This window comes from Athene noctua, chromosome 1 (assembly GCF_965140245.1).
Source record: "Athene noctua chromosome 1, bAthNoc1.hap1.1, whole genome shotgun sequence".
NCBI lineage: Eukaryota > Metazoa > Chordata > Aves > Strigiformes > Strigidae > Athene > Athene noctua.
Genome location: NC_134037.1, coordinates 68,281,544 through 68,299,652, shown reverse-complemented (window position 1 = coordinate 68,299,652; position 18,109 = coordinate 68,281,544). Strand labels below are relative to the sequence as shown.

The following is an 18,109-nucleotide window of genomic DNA, read 5'->3' as shown; positions in this document are numbered from 1 at the left end:
TGTTATGTCATTTGCATAGTAAGACACAGATCAAACTCATCACCTGTTCCCATTTCCATAGTCAAGACTACTGGGCAATGCAACTCCGCGAATCAAATCCTAAAACTTTAAAGGCACCTGATGACTTTGAGTAGGATCTATTCAGAACCCACAGCTGGATGACAGGAATAAAATCTCTTCATTTCCAAATCCTCGCTCCCCGTCACCCGGCATTTCAAACCGCCCTGGTTTCACCTGGGTGAGACGCTGGCAGATGGGTTTCCCGGAGGCGATCCAGCCCTTCCCCCGACGTGGCGAACAGCTCCCCGGTTTGCGGGCAGCGCCCCTTGGGGGGCTGCTTGCGGAGGGCGGCGGCGGCGGCGGCGGCGGGGGGAGAGCCCCCCTCGCCCCCGCCTCCCTCCCAACCGTCCCCACCGCTCCCTCGACCTCTGGCGCCCCGCGGGACGGCGGCGGCTCCGGGATCCGCGTCTCTTCTCCGCGCAAAATCCGCCTCGGCGTCTCGGGGCTGGGCCGAGGGCACCAGCGCTCGCAGGAGGAGAGGCGGGGCGGCTCCTCCCAGCACCAGGTATAAATCGGAGCCGCGGGTTGAGGAGCGGGTTTGGTCTGCGCCTCTCCTCGGGCACCGGCGAGCAGCACCGGCACCGCTGGACAGCGCCGGCGCCCGCAGCCCCCGGCGGGGCGGCCGGACCGCACCGCGCCGTCCCCCGGGGCGAGGGAGGGCTCCTTGTCCTGGGGGCGGTGGCTGCCCCCGAGGCTCAGCGTCTCGCCCTCCTGCCCACCCGGGAGAGGGCTTGGCCAAAGAAGTGGAAGGGAAAAGGGAGCGGCACGGGGGTTTTTATTCCACACACACGCACCCCCCCCGCCGCCACGCACCCGCCCGCCCTCACTGCGCCGGCGGACAGTGCTTGTTCCTCTGCGTTTCGGAGGGGAGACAATTCGGCAGAGAAAAAGAGGGAAGAAAGGCAGGAGGGAAGGAGGAGAAAGTTGGTTGACTTGCGGAGAGGTGAAGCCTTCCGGTGGCTCCCACTCCACTTTGCACTGGAGACCTTCAGTCTGCCCGAAGCTGGAGGATGGAGACAGAGCTGCTGCCCGAGCTCCCAGCAATGCCCCTCGGGGGGAATGGGAGCGCCCAGCTGGTGCCAGACACAGCCCTGCTGCCCCCGGGGAGGGGCACGGCCATGTTCACCATCCGCTGCGTGATCCCCTCGCTTTACCTGCTCATCATCACGGTGGGCTTGCTGGGCAACATCACCCTCATGAAGATCTTCATCTCCAACAGCGCCATGAGGAGTGTGCCCAACATTTTCATCTCCAGCCTTGCTGCCGGTGATTTGCTGCTGCTAGTGACCTGCGTGCCTGTGGATGCCTCCCGGTATTTCTCCGAGGAGTGGCTCTTTGGGGAGGTGGGCTGCAAGCTCATCCCTGCCATCCAGCTCACCTCCGTTGGTGTCTCTGTCTTCACCCTCACTGCCCTCAGTGCCGACAGGTAGGAAAGCTGGGCTGCCCCTTCTCAGCTCTCTGCAGGCTGGGCTAAGGCTAGCTAGAGCTGGCATGAAAGGTAAAGCACCCCTCTCATAAGGTAACCCTGGTTTGCAGTCCCTTTGTTCCAACTTGCAAGGTGCCTGTGTTTCTCCTTCCCTCACTGGCTGATGGTAAGTCTGGTACTAAAGTTACAGGGTTTCTGGAAATGGGTACACGTGGGCCTCCAGCTTCAAGGGTGCCAGCTGCAAGAACTGGGTTTAATCCTGTCTTCTGCACCTTGGGGATGGTCCTGTAATAGCCCATGTATTGAAATCTTATTCATTAGAGGAAGGTTTTAGATGCTAAATATGAAACGTGCCAAGCTACAGTGCTACCTCAACAGGCAGTGAGCAGTTTAAACCAAGTCAAGCACAGGGATATTTTTGATTTGTTTCTTTCTGCTGAGTTTGTGTGTGTATGTGTCTTTGTGACCTAGAAAACTGGTTACCAGAGGTGACTGCCAGAACTAGTTCAGCCTCTGGGAATTCCAAGGCACCAAACTGTTCTGTTGTAATTGTTAGTCTTAAACTTTTGTTCAAACTATTCATTTTGGCTTCTTCTGAACTTATGAAAAAGGAAAAAAAAGAAACACCCCAACCCCCCAAAAACCCCAACCAAACTCCAACCAACTAGAAAGTAACACTTCCATCTCCAGTACTTGTCAAATTAGGAAGAAACAAAGAGCTGAACCCCAAATTTTTCCTCCCAAATACTTAGTACTTGATCGGTACTTAAGGAATTTATAGCAACTTGATGGCTGTTGGACTATGCTTCAGGCTCTGAAAGACAAATTCTTTCAGTGTAATTGGCAACCTTAAAATAAATGAAATTATCTTTCTTCCCTTATCTAAGCAATTTCTTTTTTAGCTAGAAGTGAAAAAGTTTAATTCCTTCTCCATAGAAATTGCCCGATTTTCTTTTGTTGGATCTTAAGCCAAACCAATGCATTGGTGCATGGTGTAAAGGCTTGAGTTTAGTAAGGTTTCTTACACTTACAGTAACGTTTCTTTAAAACTTTTAAGCCTATTTTTATCGAGTATAAATGTAATATATTACTCTTTTTTTTTTTTTTTAGCTAATTCATTAAATAGTTTGATTCCACCTGAGGGTAGTCTTCAGCAGCCATCAGTTTCAGTGGTGTTTTTATCGGGACCTAAAATACTTGTATACAAAGACTTTGTAACACATGAAAATGGGTTATATTTTTGAAGAAGAACTTTGAAAACATTCCTTAAAGTGAACACCCATAATTCTCTGATTACCTCAGTTGAAGAATATGTCAAAAATTCTTCTTGGAGAGCCAAGAAAACTTTGCAGTTTTACTTCTGCTCTATTTCCACTGGTTAAAAGTATGATTGCTGTATCTTATTTAAAAAGGGAAGAAGTTATTTTTGGAGGAGATCATCTCTCTAGTGAAATATAATGTGAGGAGATGCTGGTGGTTTAATATGTAAGGATTCATTCATTTACTTTTTATATAGCTTTGGAGCATTGATTGTTTGCTTTTTCCATATAATTTTATATCCTTTTAATATTGGTGAAGATTCAAGAAGTAATAATGCTGAATCTGTTTACACTGAATGCATTTAGAATTACACATCCTAAAAAACAGCTACAGATGGTGTGCTGTGATCATATAAACTCATCATAAAGATGTTCCTCCAGAATTTTGGGCCCCACAGTTATACAAATATCAGAAATTATTATATCAAGAATTTAACAACTCTGTTTCTTTAACCTCTGCAGTTACATTTTCAGTTATTGAGAACAAAACCCATTTATTTTTCAGAAGAGCAGCCCCTGACTTCAGAGACCAGTGTCCTGTCTCCTAGAGCCACAGGTCATCTCTGAGTGAAGTTGGCTGGTGTTTGGGTTGGACTCAGGTCTACATTTTTGTATGATGCTTGGGTTGAACTAAAAGGGAGGCAGTGGTGCAGAGGGGGTTTTGTCACACTAATTTGTAGCCAGATCTTAATGTGTGTCATCTGGATTAGATTTGTTATGGGTAATTAGGTTGGCAGTTCTGGAGTGGTGGCAGCATCCTGCACCTAAGAGGTGCTGAGAAGGCAAAGCCTGGCTGGTGGCAGTGTTTCCTCCAGATAAGCAAATCTAACATAGGATGTTAGCAGTTTGGAAGCAGTGATACTGCTAAAAAGGCTCCATTATAATCCAGTACGTCTGGTCTGGTATACAATGTTTTCTCAGTGACCCCTTCTTTCACAGATAATGCTCAAAGTCCATTTTAATATGATCATTAAAGCCTTTTGTACTTTTTACTCCCTATTACCACAGGACTGTATAGAACTCCAGACACAGATTACACTAAGGAACAGATTTAGAAATACTTAGAGTTCTTTACAGTGTGCCTGCATGAATTCAGATAAGGGAGGTTGTCTTGGTTTCCACAGTGTAATTAGCACTTATTGTTTATGTGGAAATTCTACATGGCAAGTTACATGTTTGTGATACATTTAACAACAATGGATACAGAAGCAATAAAATCTGAAGCTATAAGGAAGAAAAAGTAGTATGCATTGCATATAAATCTTCTCTAAAGCTGTTTATTTCATATGGCTTTTTGTCCTAGAAGTTCCTCTCAGCATCACTAGTACTTTCAGTGTGACAAACATGCACCTTCTATCTGGAAGCTTCATTATCTAGTACTGAGATTATTTTTGTGCATGTGTGTGTACAAACATGATATGTAATTTGTGCAGTGCACCCCAGACCTCCCTAGAGCACTCTTTCAGTTTAAAAATGGTAGCATGAAGCAGATCTGCCCAAGATTGCCCATCACCATCCCAGGAACAGCAGCTGGTCCCATCAAACAGCCCTTCCCACCCTTGAGCTCCCATGGGTCTGGCTGCCAGGTGTGGGCAGTGGTGCCCTGCTGCAGCCTCACACATTTTGGGGCAGAGGGGGGTGGGTGGGAGGTCAGTAGTAGTGGTGGGGGTAGTGGCAGTAGAGGCGATGCAGTGGTGGTGCTGTGTGTTGGCATCAGAGGAGGGTGCGATCTCCCTCTCCTCTGGGATGCAGAAGACAGGAGCAGTGCTGCTGAACTAGCTGTCCCCTCTCACGTGCAGGCACAGCACCCCTGCCCTTCATGACCATTGCTCTTACTGGTTTTTCTCTATTGTGGAGAAACCAGACCACCTCTAGAAACCTTAATATTTCTCTGATTTAAAAAAAAAAAAACTAAGGAAAAAACAGAGGGTGGATTACAGAAAGAGAAAACCTAATAGCTACAGTGGACAGCATATGAAAAAAGGAAGAGGGCAAAGGGACAAGAATGTACAAAACAAAAAAAAATGAACCAAGGGGGCCATAGGGCAGAACATCCCCAAAACCATGCAGCACAACCTGAAAGTGCTCACAGAGCTGGTGTGTGATGGCCAGCGTTGCACTTCCTAGAGGTGTGGTGGGACAAGGAATTAAAAATGGGTCCCTGGTTGAGCTTGCTTCTCCAGGGGCATGAACTGCAGGGCTAATGGATGTTGATGAGAAAGTCCCAGGACTTAATGTGTTCTTGGATTACAAGGGTAAAAATAAAGAGGTAAGAGGAGAAGTGTTGCTGGAGGGACTGCAGCATGGCCAGCGTCTCCTCACTGCAAAAAGGACAGAAGCCAGGGATGAACCTGACTTGAACTATCCCACGAACTTGTTCACTGCTTCAGGGAGTGGTTTCAATTTATGTCCATGGTGGGCCATGCAGTTAGCTCAGAATACAAACTGGGCCCATGGGCCTCCTCACACTCTTCTCAGTGTGAGGGATCTTAGAATGAGAGAGTAATGAATAGAATCATGGAATGATTTGGGTTGGAAGGGACCTTAAAAGATCATCTAGTTCCAACCTCCCTGCCATGGGCAGGGACACCTTCCACTAGACCAGGTTGCTCAAAGCCCCGAACAGCCTGGCCTGGAACACTGCCAGGGAGGGGGCAGCCACAGCTTCTCTGGGCAACCTGTTCCAGTGCCTCACCACCCTCACAGTGAAGAACTTCCTTATATCTAATCTAAACCTGCTCTCTTTCAGTTTAAAGCCATTACCCCTCATCCTATTGCTACACTCCCTGATAAAGAGTCCCTCCCCATCTTTCCTGCAGCCCTCTTTAAACACTGGAAAGCCACTATAAGGTGTCCCCAGAGCCTTCTTTTCTCCAGGCTGAACAACCCCAACTCTCTCAGCCTGTCCTCACAGGGGAGGTGATCCAGCTCCCTGATCATCTTTATGGCCCTTCTCTGGACCCACTCAAGCAGGTCCATGTCCTTCTTATGCTGGGGCCTTCAGACCTGGACACAGTACTCCAGGTGAGGTCTGAGGAGAGCAGAGGGGGAGATTGACCTCCTTTTCTTGTATGCTTGGGTGTTACAGACTTCTACACTTACTCTAGTAAAAATGCCTTAGAAACCAAAAGCTTTGTTTTTCAGACCAGTAACAAGCCTGTGGTTGTTGATCCCAAAGTATTCCATGGCCTGCTTGGAATTCACAGAATAGCTCAGCCTGACACCTGGTTATATAGTCTGACATCTAAACTCAGACCACCTGCGTGTCTTTTCAGTACGTAATTGCTGCCTCGTGTATGGAATATCAGCTATTGAAAGGCTTTTAAATCAGCAGCAGAAGGCATAGGAAGCAAATACTTGACACCTAAAATCAGAAAATGGGTATTGTAATAATATGTATATTTTTAATTGGCAAGTGGTTGATAATTGGGTAGGATGAATGGATTGTGTCACAGGAAGCAGTGGATGTTCAATATCTCAATATTCAACTGTGGAAAAGGATTTTCTGGAAGATGTGCTTTACAAGGCACAGCTGATGTTACATCCAGCCAATTAATTATCTGCCAAGTGTTCCATTCATCAAATCCACGTCTCTCCGATTTAGAGACAAGGATGTTGCGTGGGACAGTGTCAAAGGCTTTGCACAAATTCAGGTAAATGACATCAGTTGCTCTTCTCTTACATACCAATGCTGTAATCCCATCATAGTAACATCTCGCTGATTTGTGCCTGGGAAGGAATCTAGGGTAAGGATGTGGAGCACAAGTATGGAAAAGTGTTTCTAAGATGCTTTTCACATCTAGAGGTCTGGATGATGCATAAACCTTGGTGTGGAAAGCTGGTTGGAAAAGCTCAGGACGCAGCAGAATGAATGCTACAGTGTGCATCTCTGGCCATCACTGCATTATTTTGTATGATGATGAAAAGCAATTGCACCCACAAAATGCTACGAGACCTGGGGTGAATAGATTTTGAAGGAATAAATAGCAGCCCCTTAACACAGCTTTAGATTTGTCCCATGTAGTCTTTCCTTTTCTCTTTGGCTATCATTTATGCCTTCTTTTTCATGTGATCTGTAAAAATAGTATTAAATTTAATTCTGCTACTGTTCCTATATTGAATTTTCTTTCTAATGAAGGGTTTAAATGTGTTAGCTCAAATACAGTCCTGCTGCACTCTAATGAAGACAGTGAAGCTGAGCAGTGGAGTATAGTCTTCCTAAAACGTGTGACAGAAAAACAACTTTGATGAGACATATACTTGATTACCCAGGTAACAGCTTTTTTCATTAGTGCTGTGACTCCTTTCCTATATCTTAATGACAAAGGAGTTTGAAAATTTAAATTCATACTTAAAAAACTAAATATAGTGCCTGAGATGCTTAAAATGTATTCTATGGATTTGCATAGCTAAACTATTTGATCATTTTTTTGTTTGTTCATTTTATTTATTTGCTTTAAACTTGGAAAATTGCTATCTGTAATTTTAAAAGTGCAAAAAGATTCAAAAAACTTCTTGTGCAAGTTTAATATCTATGGGCAGACTTCAGCTGATAACAAAAAACATTCTGGCTCAGTATGCATGTCTACTGTCTCCTACTTTTGGGGGGAATCAGGAAATGTTTTGAAGACATTCAGAAGCGTGCAAAGGTGCCCTAGTAACTACTTTAGGATTTTTCATTAGTAAAATCACCCTTAATAAAAAATTTGTTTTACTCTTTTTCAGCATTTATTTAAAGTTTCTTTTGTTATGTCAGGTGCTAATTCAGGCTGAAGTATAGCGATTGGAGACCTCTAAAATCCTCATTTCTTATTACATATAGTGGAGCAGGTGAAGCAGGAAAGTGGACATGATTTTCTTTTGAGCTCTAATAGCTGATATTCAGGGACTAAAGAGCCTTTACAAGGAAAGTAGTATTACATGACATTTTGAAAATTACTTTTATAATTAACCAAAGAATAAAGAAAAAATAATCAAAGGTAAAATGGAATATTGTCTATGTAAGAGAAAAACAATGCCTTGACTGTATATAGTAAATGGGCAAACAAAATTGTATAGAACCAGTAAACTGTGAAATCTATAAGTATGTATCTTAGAAACCCTAACATTTGAGGTAAATGTGTTGAATGAATGACTTACTGAAGTACATTAAAAGAAATAATGGTCCAGATGTTTCTCTCACTGTAGGCTGTAACAGTATTGTCATAATTATGCAATAACAGGCAAAGCAAAAGCAATTTAAGAGGTTGGGCAAGCTTTGTCTCTTGCATTTTTATCAGCTCACCCTTTAGTTTGTACGTGCAAACTTGACTCACAAAATAAAGCTTGCCAGAACACTTCTGTTAAAATTATTGACATATTTTGTGAAGTTAAACAGTGAAGCCTGTCTTCACCTGTCCTCATCCCAAAAATTTCTAGTTCATCTGTATTCATTCCATACAGCTAAAAGAAATATGATAGAAAATATTCCAGAAAGAAAAAAGGGATGGCAAAACCTCCCCCCCCCAATGCAGAAGGAATTTTATGTCTAGATTAAGGAGTTTCTAGGATAAATTTGTTCAAGTCAGGCAATTCAAACCAGCTGTTGGAGAAGTTCCTCTTGTGACCATCTTTACACAGCTGAATGTGTTTTCTCAGCAAATTTTCCTCTCAAGTTAGGCAAATTTTTCTGAAACTTCATACAGACACACACATCTATTAAACTCCTGTTTTTGTGCATGTGTTCTGTGTGTGCTCTTCAACTCATATGGAAATAGCTTAGTCGTGAGGATGGCAAAGTGAGAAACGGCTGTGGTGGTTATCCTAGGCAGTGAGCAATGCAATACTTGTGCTGGCAGCAGCCAACTTGGCTTTGGTTAATGCAAATGTGAGTGTCCAATAGCCTTTCATAGGTTGCAGCCTAAAACCTGAGAAACTGTTACAAAACCATTCCTCCTGTTTCTTTGATCAATTCAGTAAAAGCCTGTGACAGTGACAGACAAAATAGCTGCTAAACTGCAGATCCAGGTGAATTCTTACCAAGCCGGTCTGAATGTAAATCTCTGCACATACATTTTATTTATTTGCCTCTCTGCATATCATAGTACACAATTCCCTTATGTATTATGTTGCAATAGGTTTATCCTAATTGGACTGTTGGAATCCTCAAGTCTGTATTTAGCAGGTCCTCAGAAATGATGTCAAATAATCCTCTACCAGTGCTTTCTCTAGGGAAAAAATTCACATGTTTTCTGTGATGATTAATCTTTTAGACAACAATAAATATCTTTTATATAGGTGCAGAGTGACGGAACTCTCAAATATTCTTCCCAAAAGGGATAATTTCATTGAATCCTCATTTTAAGTAGTTAATTATAGAGTAACTGATGTGTTTCTCACATAGGTTTTGCTACAGAACCATTCTTCCAGACTATATATTCCTGATGCTAGATTCTTTTTGTGCATTTTTGTATGTACTAATGAAGCAAGGCATATGCAGTCACAGTCCCTAGCTCTAAACATAGAATTATAGAACATGTACCTCCAGTTCTAATTCCATGCTGAGATTCAGCCCAATTTGGCAGTGTGATTACAAATAGCAAGTAAATTCTTAACAAGTTCATGAAATTTGTGGAAGGTAAGAGGAAACCTACTTTGGTGTCCGTTGAAGAGAAGTGTGTTTTTGAATTAACTTGAGACAACTTGTTAGAACAAATAACTGAGAGACAAACAATCCATTCAAACCTTGGCATAATTACATCTGCTTCATGTAGATTTAATTGTGTATTTCTATCTTCATATGAGCATATGTACAAATAAAATTGTGTGTGTGTGTGAATGTGAGAGAAATGGATTATTCTGCTATGTTGTCATTCTATCTCATATGATTCAGTTTTGTCCTTCACACGACTGTCCCAAAGATTGTTTCATTTTTTTCCAACTATCTACTTTTCACAGTATGTGTTTTTTAACATAGTATCATGTTTGTGCTTCGACTCAAAGTTTGATTGTATTTTAAGGATTGTTTTATTAAATTTTTCCTCTCTGATTTTTTAATGTTCCTTTTTTTTTTCTGCTGTGGTGTGTACTTATTTTTTCCATCTACACTGATTTCAGAATCCAAAATCCAGAATTCCAAATTAGTGTTAGAATGAGGTAAATTCTCCAGAAAGGCAATACAAGCCAAGAGAATACACATGCTAAGCTGCCTTGTACTTCCCAGTGGGAAATGTTATATCCAGGGGTTTGTATGATGCAGCCTGCTAAGAGTAAGGTTCTCACCTCATTGATGAAATGTCAATTTTGAGTCACTGCCTAGCAGGCCTTAGGCAGTGACTCCCAGACACCCTGGCTGGCTGAATGTTCTATTTTGTTCTTGGAGAGGCGGGTACCGGAGCTGCCTTTGCCTTGGCTGTTTTGTGAAGGCTAATGACTTTGGCATGCCCTAGCCATTATTTAAACACAACTTTGAGATCAGGCTCCTCAGCTTTGCTGTGCTTAGTTTCAGGATCCTAATGAAGCTCAGACGAAAATTGGGTAGATCTGATCAAGGGAGCTCCCAACATGCATGGCAGAGGAAATAGCACTATTTGCTTAATTTAAAAGTCAAGATAGAAGGGGAATAGCAGGCTGGGGTAGGCCAGCCATTGCACAAGGCTTCTGGGTGATGTTCTTGTAACCAGGCACCTGCAAGTGTGTGTTTTATTCTATGCACATATGTTCATATGCACATATATAGGGTGTATATATTTATATATAATGCACCAAAACATATTCAACAGCGCCAAAGCATAAACCTGAGCACTGGAAGTCAACTACTTGTCAAACTGTTAGAGCAGTCAGTGGTGTGTTTTTGACCTGGGTCAATCAGTATTCTCCTAAACAATTTCTAGGCATGATTCAGGACTAAACACAAGCCCAGGGGCCATTACCAACAGAAATGTAAACTGCCTATTTAGTTTGGATGTGGTGGTCTCATATTGGGACTGTCATCATTGTCCAGGGTCTGCCTAAATATTGTCTAGTTGTTTTGTTTTTTCTTTTTAATTTGGTTTTGAAGGTCATCACAACAAAGTGCTCTAGAAAAAAGAGGTAGCACTGCAGTGGAGGGACAGCTTGGGACTAAACATGGAGCAGGTTTTTTTTAAGTCAGGTGTGTCAGAGGGGAAAGCATTGTGGACACATCAGAGACAGGAGTAGAGCTTTCCATTCTAATTAGGAGCTGAGAAACACAAGATGGGGAAAAGCAGATAAGCTCTACTGGAGTTTAGAAAGCAGCAACATGTTATAACTCTGTAGGCAGAGGATATTCTCCTTTTTTCATCAGTTTCATTAGGTTGTGTCACAAGGAGGAGCTTGATTTGTGAAAATATGCTATATAAACAAAACCAATCTGCAGAATTGGCAAGTTTGTGCTTGTGTCTGTTGGCAGAAACCACATCTTCAAAGAAAGAAAACTTATAAAAGTATTTCCAGAGTTGGGGATGCCTTTTCCAGAAGTGATAATGATAGAGAATATAGGAAGACAGAATTTACATGAAGGCTTTTAATTAAAACCAAATGAATATTTATAATTATTCCCTGAACTTCATGGCAACCTATGATTTTCTTTTTTTGTCAGTGAAGTAAGGGAAAAGATGGATTTTGCTTACTAATTTGACTAAATAATTCATACCCTTACTCTGATTTACCAGTGTTGTTTTACTGATAGAAGATATGCACTTTGTAATTTAAATGGTTGGTGGTATGTTTTAACCTTACACTGGTATTATACAAAGGAAGAGGCTGGGTGTTCATTTTGGGAACAGTTCTAATTTCACTCAGTTTACATTTGATTTTATATGTAACCTGTCTCTTTCTAATTTATATCTTTTCAGATATATAAACAAGATGATGGATTTTTAGAGCACTTAGTGCCTTTTCCTTCCCATTGACACTGAGTACTGCACAGGGCTGAGTCCTAGGAAGAAGAGTGCCATCTTGTAGTCAACTGAAGTAGCAAGGAGAATTTTGATAGGATTAAGGAAGAAGTTTTTTGGGCTGAACCTAGCTGTTTTTATGAAAAAGGGCACTCTGCTCCAATGCACTTCATCTTGGAGTCAGTCATAGCTCAGGGGAAAGCATGCTATTTGCTGCAACAGTGATATATGCCAAGGCACAAATATATGCCCCATCTTCTGCTGATGTAAAGGCTTCTGGAAAGGTCTCCTGTTTAGATACTAATCAGACCAAATAAATAATTAATTGTGACATGGTCATTGTCTTGGGTTATAGGCCTGTGATCAAAACAATTTGAAGCACTGCAATGGGAAGAGGGGGAAAAATATGTAGTACAAAACATGATTTTTATCCAAAGTCCCCAAACCAGCTCTTCCCCAGGAATGTGAAGTTTTAAATAAATGAGCAGATATGAGGACTCAACGTCACCTCAGTTGAACAAAATGGAATAGAAGGTCTGTCTTTATGTAATGAAATCAAGACAAACAGCAATAGGAAGCAAATTATTGAATAATAAGGTCACGGTTTGTGCTGGGGAGCATTCATGCTTTGTGCAGAAGCTTCTATCCTTCCTATGGCAGTATAAAGGATTTCTTTACACCTTGGTGTCCAGGGAGTTTCTTATTGTGTGTTAGAAGAAATGGTAAACATAAATTAACAGAGACAGTAAACTCTTATTTTCTACTCCATGATATGGGTGGAGACACAGTAAAAATCCTCTCTCTGAATTCAGAGAGGAGATGAACATAAATAAACATTATTTGTAATTATTTAGTGATAAGAGAGTTTATCATGGTCCTGAGAAAGAGGACTCCAAGGCAGATTTTGAGTCAAGTATTCTCAAGAAAGAAGAAAAAGCTTGCTAGGGTACCAAGACAGTGCTCTGCTCCAGACATTTTCATGGCATGGCCAATTGTACTGCTGATTGCCAGCAAACTCACAAGTGGTTTCAAGGGGTAATGGTTTTAAACTGAAAGAGGTAGATTTAGATTACATGTAAAGAAGAAGTCCTTCACTATGAGCGTGATGAGACACTGGAACAGGTTGCCCACTGAAGCTGTGGCTGACCCCTCCCTGGCAGTGTTCCAGGCCAGGTTGTTCAGGGCTTTGAGCAACCTGGTCTAGTGGGAGGTGTCCCTGCCCATGGCAGGGGGGGTGGAACTAGATGATTTTCAAGGTCCCTTCCAACCCAAACCATTCTGTGATTCTATAATTCTACGATATTTGTATATGCATGTGTACGTATCTACATGAATGGATAAGGAGTTTTATCACCAAATAGAGACATCTAAGTTACAGTTCTTCTCACACTAAGCTTATTGTATAGCTAATAGAGAAAAAGCAAACACTTCAGAGAGTGATTTAATACACCTAAATCTGAATCACCCTTTGAAAGTATATCTGCACTGACTAGGAAGACCTTAAAATGAATAAAGTTATATACCTGGAATATGAAACTCTCCTGAGTTCCTTCTTCCTCTTAAACTTTTCTTTAGACAGAGAGAAATAATTTTTCCAGTTCTCAAAACCTGTTCAATTTCAGAAAAAAACCCCACCTATCCCAAATCAAACAAAACTAGAAAGAAAAAAAATGAAGCAAAAAACCCCAAACCTTCCAAATTACCACAGCTTAGACAAATGGAAATGTTTGTTTAATGGTTAGTTTTTAATAAGAACATTAAAACATAATTAATTCACATTTTGAAAGAAAAAGTTTTCAAAATAAATTAAGAATCTAAGCAAAACATTAAAGTATCCTTGAAATAGTTTTCTCAAAGTATATTTGCCCTTTTAAAACTGATCTTTTCTTGAGGAAAGTTTCACTTCTTATCACGTCCTACAACAATTTTTTTTCAATAAAATAATTCCTGACTGGAGTCTACTTCTAGTCATTTATTTTACTCTGCTGTAGTGTGATATTTCCATTCTCTGCAATGCTTCCTGTTTTCATTGCAATGGTTATGAATTTATCAGTTCTGCAAAGATTTATATGTAATCATGTATTATGAGACAGTTTCCCAAAATGTGATATATAGAGCAGCAGCTTCAAACTATTGATGTGGAAATGTTTATTTAAGAGTTTAATATTTCTGCACAGGCCATTAGTAGTCATTCCTGCCTGACTTTATGAAAATGCTTATATTCCAGGCGTTACAGCTGGAACAGTATATCTGTGTGTAGAAAGGTGCTGGGGTAGAAAGGGGAGAGCCACCACGGCAGTGGCTGTTGCTGGTCTGGCGAGAGGTGGTTAATGCTGATAATTGCCCTGTGCTCTCAGGGAGGCTGGTGGAGTCTGAGAGTGGGGAAGGCGTGGTGGTGGGCAGGAGGGAGTCCTGGGCTGCAGGAGCTGAGGAAGGAAGCAAACTCTGGTGTGCAAGTGCTGATACGAGAGTAAGGTGGAAATATGGAGGTAGGATGTGCATTTGGGGATTTGCTGGTGGGATTTGCAGAAAGAGAGTAGAGTCACGGCTGCTTCTGCACTTTCACCAGGCTGGCACAGGTTGTATCCAGGGCTCCTTTTGCCACCTCTGATGGACATATATACAGATGAAGCTAGAGATTTAGAGAATACAAATTTAAGAAAGGTTAAAAACTCCTTGACATTTCAAATAAGAACAAAATATGACATAATTTCAATCAAAGATAGGAAGTGGCCTTAGTCATCATATATGGAATTTAAAGAGATACCTTTTAATTTATATCTGCATTTTGATTAATTTCAGATACAAGGCAATTGTAAATCCCATGGACATCCAGACCTCCAGTGCAGTGCTATGGACCTGTCTTAAAGCCATTGCCATTTGGGTAGTCTCCATGCTCCTAGCAGTTCCTGAAGCAGTGTTCTCCGAACTGGCCCACATCAATGACACGGATAATGCCACATTCACAGCATGCATACCATACCCCATGACAGACGACATGCACCCGAAGATCCATTCAGTGCTGATTTTTCTTGTGTATTTCCTTATCCCTCTTGCCATTATTAGTATTTACTACTATCATATTGCAAAGAGTTTAATAAAAAGTGCTCACAACATCCCTGGAGAATACAGTGAGCATTGCAAAAGACAGGTAAGCAATTTGCTTTTTACATCTCAATGAAAGATTTATGTGCTGTGTACACTTATAAATGAAAGTACAGGAACTATAACCTCCAATTTGTTGGATTTTGCAGATGATTAGTTCAGTTTTCACATGCATGAACTAAGCTGAGGATTATCTGAAAAATCTCCTTGTTTTCACAATTACTCAGTATTAAACCCAGTATGTAAATGAACATAAGCAATGAAAAATATAAATTCAATGCCATCAATGCATATTTCTAACAGGAAATGGGATCAGTATATCTGTTTGTATGTGCTGTTAGCTGTAAGCATTACTTGTGTCCTCACTGAGGAACAATGTTTTTGTAGTTAATGCTAGTGGCTTCACCTATCTTTATAGGCAGCCATTTTGGGAAGAAATTTTACCTGAACTTTTTGAGAATTCTTCCTGTTTTATTTGGGCTTGGAAATTAAAAAATAGAGAACATAGAGAAAATTTTTCTTAGGGGATCTTCTCAGGCCAAGGAGCACTGAAAATATGAACACAGAGCATGAAATGATTCTTTTTTTGGCTTTCTCAGATATTCTTTCTTGGATACAATTCTGAACTTGCACTTTTCTAATACCCTGTCTACAATAGATGCTATAAAACTTTTGGTATAGGTTCCGTATTCCTTCGAGACAAAGCATTTTAAAACATTGGATAAAGCCAGCTTCCCTGTAAGACACAGGAAGCAATAAGTAGGAACAGGCTGTTTATTAGCAGGAACATTTATATATACAGACTTTTACTTTGCTTTTGCAGTGAATGTACGTCAACTACTTTACAAGAGCATTAGTATTGATAGAGAAATATACTTATGCCCATTAAAACAATCTGGAAGGGCTTTCTCTGTCAATATTTTAGAAAATAGTTTTATACTCACCAAAATGTCCTTGCATATATAGCATGCACATATTCTTTTAAAAAGAAAGACCACATTCCCTCATGTCCTTTTTGCTCAGCATTTCATTTCTACTGTAGCCTGTTTCTTGTAAAAAATGCATACGTATTAGCACTTCATGTATTATTTTATTTTCTTGTGAAATATAGAGACTTTTGGCTGAACCCTCAGGATGGAAACAGTATTTAATTTGTATCACATTTCTGAACCCATATGTATTTTCAAAGTAAGAACATATTTTTTTCATTCTACTTTTTTTTTTTTTTTTCTTTCTTTTTGTTAATCTATGAGGCTCAGAAGCATAGAAAATTCTGGTGTACTTACATATCTCCCAGCAAGAGGAAGTAAATTCAGACTGGTGCTATCAACTCACATTTCTTTAGGCCATAGCATAAAAGAATAACATTCACACGGTATCTCTGCACCTTTTAGTCTGCCTTTGCAATCTGAGTGCAAATCCTACCAAACTGGAATGTTAAAGTTTTCCCATCTTTCCCCCACTGGTTTTGGTTTAGATAGAGCCAAGAAAACTACTGACAAACTTATTTCACAGATTTTGAAAACCTGTTAGAATAAATTAAATTGATTTTTTTTCAGAAAATTGAGCAAAGCCAGGAAACTTTCCTGCCTTTGCAAAACTTTGATACCTGACATACATAATAAATCTTTTGGGAGGAATATATGGAAAGTTTCTGCCTGTCTTTGGTGCTTTCTACCTGGCCAGTTTCTCTTCTTCTCTCAGTTTGGAACCACTGTGTAGGCTCATTTCCTGTCAACTTTTCAGCCACTCCTAATATCTACACTGTAATCCATTATACTTCAGCACTGCAATTAAGGTACATCTCTTTCATGTCGTTATTGAAGATTAACTGAACCTTTCACCTTACCCTGGAATTCTGATGCTTCAGATTGTGCAAGGAAGTTTTGGTGGTTTGTCTAGGAGAGAGGTCCAAGCTAAGACATTTCGGGCAAAATAATGGGATGCAAGTACCATTGTATAGCTAACACCCTAGCAATGTCTCTATATTTCACTCACAATGTCTCTAGATTTCAAAGCCAAGGGTTTCTAAATAGCTTTCTAATGAAAGCTGAGTTTCAAGCCAAGCACTGAGATCTCATCAGAAAAGGTTATGTTTCATGACATCCTTTGATGTGTGCTTTCAGGCTAAACGCCAATGTTTACTCCGGTCATGAATCACTCTTGCTGTGTATATCATATAGAAAGAGCAACCTTCTGTAACTACAAACAGATAGGATCTTGCACTGAAAGTAAACCAAAGGTGGGAAAGTAAATGAGATTGAAAAAGTAATTCAGCCCCTGAAGGAAGCATCTTTACTGGCCTTACTTATGATAGTTGTTAAAGCGGTTAATAAGCAAAATGCTACATGTTTTAATTAAGTCTGTTATGTGGAGCAGTTCTATTCATTGTTGTTCATTTGGGTTCTCTTCATCTTTTTAGATGGAAACTCGGAAACGTCTGGCAAAAATTGTTCTAGTTTTTGTTGGCTTCTTTGCTCTCTGCTGGTTTCCTAACCACGTGCTATACATGTACCGATCTTTTAAGCACAATGAGATTGATCCGTCGACAGGACATATGGTTCTTACCTTAGTGGCCCGAGTGTTAAGCTTCTGCAACTCTTGTGTCAACCCATTTGCACTGTATTTTCTCAGTGAGAGTTTTAGAAGACATTTCAACAACCAGCTTCGCTGCAGGAGGAAAGTTCGGCAAGAGAGATCTGCCAGCTACTTGCGCAACTCTTCTGCCATTCAAATGGCTTCCCTGAAAAGCAATACCAGGAACACAGTGACTAGCATGACACAACTGAATGGGCACAACTTGAAACAAGAAATGTCGTTATGATTTAATAGGTGCGATTTTTGACTGTGGAACACACTTTTCTCCCGCAGTTTGTAACTCACTTTTGGCTCTCATGCTTAGACCATCTGAGTTCTCTGAACAGAGGGTCTGTTAAAGTCTGCCCAGTGTGAAATTGTTTCACACCTAGTCTTACTTTTAGATAGAAATGAAGAGTATGTTTTCTTGAGAAAACAAAGCTGTCTGGCTTCATATTGTATTTTAAAGGAGATTATAATATATCTTTAACATATGAGAATGAAAAATAATGGTTTGAATATTAGCGTAGCTCATCTAACATTGCTTTAAAAAGTATAGATTTTCTGATCTGAAAAATATTTTTAACTGAGTATTGATCCAAGCTTATGTCTTTAATAGATTTTGATGATTTTAGCTGTGCTGTGTGTACAAGCATTGTTCATTAAGACTGGTAGGCATTTTTTGACCCAGTTAAGGAGCTGTTGCAGTATGGATTCTAGTTTCA

General features: G+C 40.7%; 1 protein-coding gene across 1 annotated transcript; it reads left to right on the top strand.

Moving 5' to 3' along the window:
* The first annotated feature begins 1,033 nt into the window (after positions 1–1,033).
* On the top strand, positions 1,034–17,631 carry NMBR (neuromedin B receptor). Its single transcript, XM_074924421.1, has 3 exons — positions 1,034–1,486; positions 14,505–14,853; positions 17,230–17,631. Exons 1-3 carry the CDS (start codon positions 1,071–1,073, stop codon positions 17,629–17,631), a joined length of 1,167 nt encoding a protein of 388 aa, XP_074780522.1. The 5' UTR covers positions 1,034–1,070.
* The last annotated feature ends 478 nt before the right edge of the window (positions 17,632–18,109 follow it).

Excerpts from the sequence above, each read along its gene's own strand:
- NMBR (XM_074924421.1), top strand. The coding sequence starts at position 1,071 with ATGGAGACAGAGCTGCTGCCCGAGCTCCCAGCAATGCCCCTCGGGGGG. Across the intron at positions 1,487-14,504 it reads ACTGCCCTCAGTGCCGACAG|ATACAAGGCAATTGTAAATC; the intron begins GTAGGAAAGCTG and ends GATTAATTTCAG. Across the intron at positions 14,854-17,229 it reads GTGAGCATTGCAAAAGACAG|ATGGAAACTCGGAAACGTCT; the intron begins GTAAGCAATTTG and ends TCATCTTTTTAG.